This window comes from Sebastes umbrosus, chromosome 5 (genome assembly GCF_015220745.1).
Source record: "Sebastes umbrosus isolate fSebUmb1 chromosome 5, fSebUmb1.pri, whole genome shotgun sequence".
NCBI classification, from domain to species: Eukaryota; Metazoa; Chordata; class Actinopteri; order Perciformes; family Sebastidae; genus Sebastes; species Sebastes umbrosus.
The window spans coordinates 22,818,914-22,829,807 of NC_051273.1; the positions used below are offsets into that span (position 1 = coordinate 22,818,914).

Below are 10,894 nucleotides of genomic sequence, written 5' to 3' on the forward strand. Positions count from 1 at the left end.
TGTCATTTTAGTGCATAGTTTGAATACAGTACATTATATTAATAAAATCAATTTTACTAAAAAAGCCTGTTGATTAAGGAATACTACGTCCAGATTATGTTTTACTCACACCATAATAAAATAACAACATAGCAGATATTATTGATGTATTGAAAATGCATATAGTGGAACACAGTGATTCATTGCGTTGGTGATGTTTCACGCTCACATTACAGGGCTTAATGCTCAATTCCGAATTTTTACCCAGATCTGATCTTTCTGCCGAGACTGTTCACATTCATGCTTGAAGTGTCCCATATCTGACATCAGTGTGAACAGATCTCTGCCCTGAAACGCCTCACATGCAACCAATAACCTCACACACATGGGGGACTGACCGACGGCCCATTGGTCTGAAAATACTCACTGGAGTTGTTGGAGTCCAGTGACTGCCAGACTCAATTAACATATTGCTCACTTTAACAGATCTGGGTCCCCCGTTACACAGAAATCATAATATATGACTTTGTATGACTCCTAAAGAAAGGCTTTTCATTTCGGCTGATATTTAACCTTAACAGCTCTTTATGTTATTTAACTAAGTTAAATGAACTAAAGTAAGATGTGTGACGGTACTGTCCGACATCCCGAAACACCTCGAGTCAGCACGCCCACACAAATGTAATAACCGGATTTCATTAAATCAGAGTTCTGCTTTATCAGAAGAAAAATCTGTTTGATAAGTTAATTTACATTTTAAATGACTGACAAGACAAATGAAGTCTTCAACTGTTTCCTACTGTTGGAAAACCCCTGTTAATATATTGCTTAATTTAACAGAGCTGAGATTACCGGTAAACATCTACTCCTTCTAAAAGATTATTTATGATTTGTTACTACTCATAAACAGAACTCATTCGGTGAACATGATTTAACATAATTTGGTATTCACTTTAGTTCCATGTAAAGTGAATAAATGTGATCAGATAATGCTCGTCTGCCTTAATAACGCCGTCTACACATTTTTATAACTGCTGATTTATTACAGTGAGTGAAAATGACGCTGAATTTAGCAGAAGAACCGAGTAATATAGAAAAAGTATTTTTTGTCAGGTAAACATTATCGATGTCTGATAACCAGTGATGGACTGCCATATAGTTCTGTGGAGAGAGTTCAGTATTTCTGTGTCACGGAAGAGCAAAGAAATTCGGATTTGGGCCACATTTGCTTGTAATGTGAACGTAGTCTTTAGGACAGTTGGTGGTTTATCGTGGTACGGCACAGAGGCTGTAAGGTTTGGGACAGAGAGTGGCTCCTAACTTGAACTCCAGAGTGGGCTGCTCTCCATCGGGTGCCGTTAAAGAAAACCTCTGAAGGATGGAGGTAAAGAAGAGGAACAACTCCGTCCTGGCCAGCTGCTCCCCGAGACACACACGCTTCCCTGAGAGTACACAATACAACAGATGAGTTGTATTCACACCATTTTTATTCACTTTGACCATATAATACTGCTGCAGCTCAGAGTCTGAAACAACCAAATAATAGACATGAAACTTATAGGAAATGGTAGGGCTGTACCGAATGTAATTTTTTTACATTAGGATTTTTTATTGAGGTTTTCGAATGAAGCTTCAAATGTCTGTCGTCATATTTTATGACATCACCCTAAAAAAATAAAATAAAAAATCTTGGAACAAAATCCTCAATTTGAATAAAGTGATTCATCGAATTAAATAACTTAGTCTTTTTTATTAAATCAACTTTCTTTAATGCAGTGGTTATCAATTTTTTTCTGTCATTTCCCCCTTTGGAGGAAGAAATATTTTCAACTTCAGATGACATTAATTATACAACTAATAATGTTTTGAGAAGAAATAAGTTAACATTTTCCTATGATGATTGTTTCTTATAGTGTATTCAGTCCGTAGTCCTTGTATGTTAAATAGGTTGGTAGGAGGGAGGTTGAATTTTAACTCCTTTTTTTAATTGACGTGACTGGGATGTAATGTTTCTAAATGTCTTCTTAGTTTGTTGGGTCTCATACTGTCAGCTATTGTAGTTTTCAGTCATGTTTCATGTTGACTTTTTGACTTTACAGCGCTTATTGGAAATGTTTGGATCACACGAGACGAAAACACTCCTACGCAGATTCCACTGGAATCTAATTTTACAAACAGTATAATACTAATATGCAAATAAAAAAAAAAAACTGCGCAGCATTCAAATGTTGATGTAGAATTTGAATGTCAATGTTAACTTACAGTATGAATGAAGCTTCGAAGTATTCGGTACAGCCCTAGTAAATGGTTAAACAGGCAAGTGATTGCTGGCAAGCAATAGTACGTATCTTATTTCATTTTCCTCTGTAAGGACCTTTAAAGATAGGGTCGACGATGTTGGAAAGCTAGCATAATTTCAAAGTAGCATCGCCTCAGGAGCTCCATCTAAACCCCCTCACCCCCTCCCCTCGGGGCTCCTTCCAAAGCAACGCCCCCCCCCCACACATGCATGAGCAGCGCCGCATCGTAACTACTTCACAGACACAGAGTGGAGAGAGGACCTCAACTCAACAACGCTACCTCATGACAAGTAACCGCGGCAGTGATACTGCAGGGCTGAGTTTTTGCTTCCATTCTCCATGAAACGTGTGGAGGCGACACGCTTTGAGTTGAGGGAGGCAGGGAGGCATCTAATTGGTTCTTTCCAAGCGGACCGCGAGGCAGTGATTGGTAGACGTTTTTAAAAGATTACAGCAGCTACAGATGACGGCTCTTTTCCGGTTCTTTTTCAGAGCTCATCAGTAATGGATCGCTGTCGGGGTGTAAAGACCATTTCAACCAATAAAACAAATAGTGGAGATTTGAGAACATCGTCAACCCTGCCTTTAAGGTTTAAACAACATACAACTGAGTTTTAGAGGGTTGTAATAAGTGACTAACCTGCTGAAAAAGCAAGGAAGGCTTCTCTCTTCCTAAATTTGCCGTCCTGGTCCAGAAAATGTTGAGGGTTGAAGGAGTGCGGAGTTTCCCACATCGACTCATCACGTAGAACAGAGATCAGTGTGGCCAGGACAAAGGTGCCCTGAGGAAAAGGCATAAATGAAAACATCAAATCAAATTGTTATCTTTTTTTTTGTATTTCTTCTAGTGAGTTTGTTTTTATAAACAAAAATGAAATAGATGAAAATAAACAAAATACAAAGTTGAGCTTCAAGGTTAACTCTCAACCTTGGAAACAGCAGTTGATGAAATAATCATAATAATTGAAGATAATCAAAAAATAAATAAATAAAAAAAAATGTTTTAATGCTAAATGCAGTAACTGTGAGGGTTTCTGGACAATATTTGTCATTGTTTTGTGTTGTTAATTGATTTCCAATAATAAATATATACATACATTTGCATAAAGCAAGCATGTTTGCCCACTCCCATGTTGTACATTTTGAACAGATAAAAAATGTGCGATGAATTTGTGATTTATCCCGATTAATTATGGACAATAATGCAATGAATCATGATTTACTGTAAATATTTGAATCGATTGACAGCCATACTTTGAAGTTAAGTTATCTTCACGTAGTTGAAGGGGACTGGTTTGAGTGTTTGTGTTTTTGAGTTGGTTGCTGAGAAGCACCGCATTCAAAAGCTATGCTGCCAGAAAATCCAACAAACAATAAGCAAAATGCCCACATAAAGCAATTCCTTCTCATACGTGCATCATTTACCTTTGGGAATGTGTACTTGTCCAGCGTTGTTTCCCTGTTTGTCGTGCGGATCAAATTGAGGGGTAAGATGTTGGCCATTCTCTGGATTTCATGGATGACTGCATCAGTATAGGGCATGTTTTCCTTGTCAGTCATAGAGGGCTGCTTGGATGAACCTACGACAGCATCTATCTCGGCCTGGACCCTCTCTGCACACAGTGAAAACAGGAAACAATGGGAGTCTGTGTACCACGTAGACGACTGAGGGGAAAATACCACATCCTACACACGTACTCTCCCATTACAGACCTGACCTGTGAGACTCCTTTAATACTAGTCAAGTCAAGACACGTGCAAACAATGCAGGAATGAGTTGGGACAGATATTACTAAACAAACACCTTGTATGTGAGGGTAGTAGATCATGTACAGCAGTCCCCAGTGTAAAGTAGTGGTAGTAGTTTCAGTTCCAGCAGCAAACAGGTCCATAGTGCAAAAACTCAAATTCTCGAGATTAAAACCAGCATCTTTGTCCTCGTTCTATCGACAACACAAGAGACAGTTTCTAGTATCAGTTGACACATTTCATTAGAAAACAAACACACAAACACACACACAGACACACACACACACACACACACACACACAGACTCACCTCTTCCATCTCTGTGAGGAAGCAGTCGATGTAGTCTCTCGGTGAGGACGGGTCAAAGCTTTCTCTGTGTTCTTGGATCTTGATTTTTATGTAGTCAATTATATTATGTGTCAGAGTGAATATCCTCCGGTGAGGTCCAGGCAGCCACTTCATCAGCCAGGGTAACATGCTGTAAAGCTACAGAGCATGAACACATGTGTCTGTGAGTGAATCAGGCAATAGACAAAGCCAATATGTCAAATTTGGATGACACATTACGGCCCAGATCAGACACCGCCTTTTTGGTGCCCGATCAGAGCGTTTTTTGTGTGCGTTAACACAAATTTGTTTTAACGCTACTAATTTCTTTAACGCATTAACGAAACTTGTGATTTTTATGTTGAAACGGGCGCAGCTTTAAAGCTAGAGTGAAGATACTAATATCATATGAAACTAGAACAAACCTAAGGAATCCATTGTAACCAACCATGTCATACTAGCTTGTCGTGAAGGAGGTTAAATAACGCTCCAAACTTATGCTAAATTGTGGTGAGGAAAAACTGGCATGGTCATTTTCAAAGGGGTACCTTGACCTCTGACCTCCAGATATGTGAATGTAAATGGGTTCTATGGGTACCCACCAGTCTCCCCTTTATTTGCCCACTCCCATGTTGATAAGAGTATTAAACATTTGACACATCTCCCTTTAAGGTACATTTTGAACAGATATAAAATGTGCAATTCATTTGGGATTAACTATGGACAATCATGCAATTAATCATGGTTAAATATTCTAATTGAATGACAGCCCTAATAATATCACATTATAATATATTTGTTGATTATATTTTTTTTACTGTTAATCTGAAAAGTATAACTAACTATAACTAAAATTATCAAATAAATGTAGTGGAGTAAATAGTACAATATTTCCCACTGATATGTAGTGGAGTAGAATATTAAGTAGGAGAAAATGGAAATACTTGAGTAAAGTACAAGTATCCTAATATTGTACTTATATACAGTACTTGAGTAAATGTACTTAGTTGCATTCCACCACTGCTTTTACTTCAGTAAAGGATCAAAGTACTTCTTCCACCACTGGTTACACATTTTTATCAGTTTCTTGTCATGTTAATTATTAAAATACACTATTGACTTAAGGAGTGTGGCTGGATAAATACAGATTTAAAAAAAGAATACTGTGTGCTTGTTTACAATGGAGGCTCACCTGTGCCCATCCACCTCCCTCTAAGTACAATAACTCGTTGAAGCTCTGAAGAATACCCTGGTGCTGCTTGTCGGTGTACTCGAAGCGATCCCCAAACACCAGGCAGCAGATGATGTTGGACACTGCGCTGTTCATCAGTGACTGGGCATTAAAAGGCTTGCCTGTAAAATAAAGAGAAGATGTAGATAAGACACACTGAAAAGAAAAGGGACACAAGTATTGATTCTGGATGATTAACAGGTTGGTATAAAAGATCAGGTGTGGTTGCTGTAGATAATGAAGCAGGGAAATAGAGAGTCACATGCACACGGTCTAAGGTTCATGCTTCACGGTGTTGGTACATGGCTTCTGTGATGCAAAGGTGGAAAGTCACGTGTTCACAGAATAAAAACAAAATAATAATGTGTCATAGTTAAAAAAAAGAAAGCGTACTGCACTGTTAAAAGCACTAGCTGATTAGTAGGTGCTTGTTGAAAAATAAGATTTGTTCAGTGCCTTGCTGAAGGGCAAAAGCCTCAGAGAGATAATGGCCCTCCTGCTGGATGGATGGCTCCAACGTCATCTTGCCAACACCAAAGTTTCTGAGTGTACGAATAGCAAATCTCCTCTGCTGCTTCCATTTATGGCCATTCGATATCACCAAACCTTTTGGAAACACATAACAGCATTAGACCGGAAGTAATGTGTGAGTGTTACAGGAATGAACCTAGAAATAAGTTAGCATTTTAGCACTTTCTGTTCCCTCGTCTGGAAGTCAATGGGTTTTTAGTTAGATAACTGAAATAAGGTCTGTGGTTAACACAAGCTGTAGAGATTTTGTTCTACAGCATAAAATACATGAATAAATACTAGGGCTGTCAATCAATTAAAATATTTAATCGCAAATTAATCACACATTTTTTTTCTGTTCAAAATGTACCTTAAAATGAGATTTATCAAGTATTTAATACTCTTATCTACATGTGAGTGGGCAAATATGCTGCTTTATAATAATGTATGTATATATTTATTATTGGAAATCAATTAACAACACAAAACAATTATAAATATTGTCCAGAAACCCTCACAGGTGCTGCACAAACCATAAAAAATATGCTCAAATCATAACATGGCAAACTGCAGCCCAACAGGCAACAACAGCTGTCAGTGTGTCAGTGTGCTGACTTGACTATGACTTGCCCCAAACTGCATGTAATTATCATAAATTGGGCATTTCTGTAAAGGGGAGACTCGTGGGTCCCCCATAGAACCCATTTACATTCACATATCTTGAGGTCAGAGGTCAAGGGACCGCTTTGAAAATGGCCATGCCAGTTTTTCCTCACCAAAATTTAGTGTAAGTTTAGAGCATTATTTAACCTCCTTCATGAGAAGCTAGTAGCTGGTACCAATAGTTTCCTTAGGTTTTCAAGTTTAATTTGATATCAGTATTTTCACTAGCTTTAAAGCTGCGCCCGCTACAACCTCCGAAAGATCGATTGCGTTAATGTGTTAAAGAAATTAGTGGCGTTAAAACAAATTTGCGTTAACGCGTTATTAGCGCGTTAACTTTGACAGACCTAATAAATAATAATAATTTATGTGTATTAAAGAAGGCGGTTGCAAACAAGTGGCTAAATGAGACTACTATACGTCATCACACCGACTCGTCCTCCTCCACAGCCTCATTGTGTATACTTGTGCTCATGTGACCGTGGTGTAGTTCATTTATAGCCTAACGTTAGCTTTTTACTTCTGGCGATTGCATTCACGCTTCAAAAATCACAAAAGTGGCGTTCATTTGTGAAGATAATCTTGCTGAATAAAACGTGTAAGTATCATAAACGTGTGTTCGCCACAGAGTTTATTTTCTGCAATAATCCAAAACCCAATGGAAAACCCCATTGGCTTTTTGTAGAGGTAACCTTGGCGATGCTAACTTCCTGGTTGGCACACAAAAAAACGTCATCCCTGGAGCACTCTATTGGAAATGGGTATAACTAACAACTAGCTAAATGCTAATATGCCCTAATATGGTGTCACTAAATACTAACTAGCAGCAACTCTTCAAACTAAATGCAACACACACTACCTTTATTCCCAACTAATGCGTCAAACAATGGTATGCAGGGGCGATCCATGTAGTCTTCTCCTTTCTGGACCAGGGCCTCTCTCACAAGCTTGTAGCCATTGACGACCGCAATCCTTCCACCAAAGAGCCGAAGGGTGAAAATGTTTCCATATTTCTCTGCAAACTGAACAAAGAGAGCAGACAGGTGTTTGGGTTCACTGAGTTGACATACTTCCTGAGGATGTCAACAACAAAAAAAGAATCAGTCTAGCTTTAGAGGGCTACAGCAGGCTGCAGTAGACATTACTGACTACTAGTATTGTAGTACTCGAGACCGGTCTTGGTCTTGAGACCGGTCTCAAGATACTTTAAGTAGTGGGCAAGGAGGAGTTTTCCTCTCTCTCTTTTTACCCTGTGCCACCTGGTGGCTGTACTGTACACACAGTACTTCTTAAAATGCACATTTGGCTGAACAGTAACACACAAAAAGAAGCTGCTGGTGGGGAAATGTAAACAGGAACAGCAGCAGCCAATTACAGTAGATGTTTCTGTTGATTCCTGGAGTGCAGCAGACCACATTCTATCATGCAGTATAAATGTCTTATTTTTGCCTTTTCTAAAATGGTTTATTTCTGGTGTGATCTTTATACTATGACAGTTTTCCTAAAATTAAATTTAAAAAAACCTTGCAATATATCACCAATATATTGAATCATTACACCCTGTATCATGATACGTATCGTATTGCCAGATTCATGCCAATACACACATACAGTATATATATTTTATTTATTTTTTAGTACTCCTCATTATTACATTCCTGTTTACACATCTGTGTACATATATTACTTCTCATCATGCATATACATAATACATTCTGTTTACATTCAGTTTTCCCATCTGAAATACTGTCTTCAACTAAATTACAAATTTACATTATCAATACTATTTTATATTTATTTATGCTTACATTTATTTTAACTGCACTATTTCATGCCTTGCATTATCATTTGGGTTTTACTTTGATATATACATACAGTATTTTATTTGAATTGTTGAAGGAACCTGAAACCAAAGATTTTCATTGCCAATGTCTGCTTTGCTGGAATTGACAATTGACAAATAAAAGAACATTTCACCTGTAATTTCAGGACTGTTACCTAAATATTTTATGATGTAAAATATAATAATAATCCCTGTTAGATCATTCAACCTTTCAATGGACTGTAAACTACTACACAACGTCTAAACAACAAACTCATTCGATTATTAGGCAACTACTAGACAGGTTAATCATCTTCACCTGCCTTTTTACAAAACAAAACATGGCCAGTACTCCATCAGATATCGTTGTGTACAAATATGGAACACCAAAATACATGTTATCAAGAGCTCGTTATCCTTAGAACATTTTAAAAGGAAATTATCATCACATTTAATTCATGATGTGTAATTGCCTTTTGATATGTTTAGATATATTTTCTTTTCTTCTGTACTGTTTTTTGTATGTATTTCATTGTTTTTATTGGATTGTTTTCCACTGTTTGGTTTGGCTTTTCTGCACATTTTGTGTACTTCTTGTTGTTGTTCTTTAACTTTTGTTTATTTTTAAAATTATGTTAGTCTAGATCTTTCTTCCTTTTTTGTTATTGTTTTTTGTTCTCCTGGGGTTGGGGGGGAGGTCCTTTGTATAAATAAGTCTGTGGCTTCCTGACCTCTCCTGACACATTTCCTGTTTTTTTTTTCATTGACTGGATTTTGTGCAGTTTTATATATGTGCAAATAAAATAAATAAATAATCATTAACTGTGATTAATAGTGAAACTGATACCTCTGACCTTCTCTCCCCCCTTTTTTTATTTTTTCTATTAACTTATTTGTTGATTTCATTTATTACTCTCATATTTTTGTATTATTATTGTTTTTTTTGTTATGTGTTGTTTTTTTAGTTTGCTTTGTTGTTTTTTTTAACTCTATTCTTTATTTTTGTCATTATTATTATTGTTATTTCTTTGATGGGTTTGTCTGTAAGCTCATCTACTTAAAAGTTTGGTTTATAGACTGTTGTAATTACAAACAGTGGATTGCATATATGAAAACAGCCTTGAAAAAAGGGAAAAAACAAAGTATATATAAAAAGAAAAAGAAACTGGTACCTCAGGGATCTGCAGGTGGAACCTGGTGGGATCCATGAGATGAAGGTGACCGATGAAGGGCAAAGCCCAGGGTCCTGGAGGGAAGTTAGGAGGCGCCCTGTTCTTTAAAACATCAGCTAACAACAGAAAAACACACAGAAATATCAAAACACTCCTTCCATCCATCCACTCTAAGCCCAGAACACTGGATATTATCTCCATTTTATCAGCTTATTTATGCTTTCTTATTTATTCTAACAGTTTTAACTCTGTTAGTGCGACCGAGCAGAGTCCAGTAACAGAAAGTTAGAGACGGTTTGTTTGTTTATCCAACCAGGAAGATACAAAATAATAAGATCAGATTTGACTTCTGGTTTGTGTCTGACCTTCAAAATAAAAGCATAATACATACATAGCAGGAAGTGTGAGTGACTTTCAGTACCTGCATTCAAAATAAAGGACATAAAAAACATTACTACTACTGCTGCTACTACTACTAATAATAATAATAACAATTATACAAATTGTCAATATTTGTGTTTTAAATATGGAATGCACCCAGTAATATGTGTAATTTGATTGTAATGTGATTATATTTTGTATTAATAATCTGAATCTGTAAAGTAACTAAAGTTGTCAGATAAATGTAGTGGAGTAAAAAAGTCTAATATTTCCCTCTGAGATGTAGTTGAGTAGAAGTAGAAAATAGCAGAACATGGAAATACTCAAGTAAAGTAGAAGTACCTCAAAATTGTATTTAAATACTTAGTTACATTCCACTACTGAGTACATTTTATACTGTTGTGTTTTTCAAAGCATTATTTACTCTTCCTGTTGGAATAAAATAATTGTTAATTATTTAACTGCAAAGTAGTAATGTGTTGTTGATACCTTCACTTTTTTTTGCATTAAATCATACCGGGGTGTTTGCTGAAATTGATTGGATATGGCACAGCCCCACCAAGAAAAATTTCCACCAGCCGCCACTGTGTAGGGGGATCTATTGGCAGAAATGTAATATAATATTAATAAGTATGTTGTCTTCAGTGTATAATCACCGTAGAATTATGGAGGACGAAACCTGCCAAAATAAAAAATAAATAAATAAATAAATACATGACTCGATAAATGAATAAATAAATATGTCATTAAATGTGTCAAA

At 36.7% G+C, this 10,894-nt stretch overlaps 1 protein-coding gene across 2 annotated transcripts; it reads right to left on the minus strand.

Annotated features, from left to right (window-relative positions):
* Positions 1 to 720: 720 nt before the first annotated feature.
* On the minus strand, positions 721 to 10,075 carry LOC119488509 (cytochrome P450 2J6-like). 2 transcript variants are annotated; one of them, XM_037770242.1, is made up of 9 exons: positions 9,754 to 10,074; positions 7,619 to 7,781; positions 6,043 to 6,192; positions 5,548 to 5,708; positions 4,338 to 4,514; positions 4,084 to 4,222; positions 3,705 to 3,892; positions 2,920 to 3,061; positions 721 to 1,421 (listed from the first exon to the last, which is right to left on the minus strand). In XM_037770242.1, the coding sequence occupies exons 1-9, from the start codon at positions 9,952 to 9,954 to the stop codon at positions 1,246 to 1,248; spliced, it is 1,497 nt and encodes a 498-aa protein (XP_037626170.1). In that variant the 5' UTR covers positions 9,955 to 10,074; the 3' UTR covers positions 721 to 1,245. The 2 variants fall into 2 exon arrangements, with proteins under 2 accessions (XP_037626170.1, XP_037626171.1); XM_037770243.1 differs by lacking the exon at positions 4,338 to 4,514 and having other exon boundaries at positions 9,754 to 10,075.
* Positions 10,076 to 10,894: the final 819 nt, after the last annotated feature.

Bases quoted from the DNA above. Each gene is read 5' to 3' on its own strand.
- LOC119488509 (XM_037770242.1), bottom strand. From the start codon at position 9,954: ATGGAGATAATATCCAGTGTTCTGGGCTTAGAGTGGATGGATGGAAGG. The intron at 4,515-5,547 runs GTGAGCCTCCAT...CATGCTCTGTAG, and splicing joins AGGGAGGTGGATGGGCACAG to CTTTACAGCATGTTACCCTG. The intron at 4,223-4,337 runs GTGAGTCTGTGT...TGTTGTCGATAG, and splicing joins TCCTCACAGAGATGGAAGAG to AACGAGGACAAAGATGCTGG.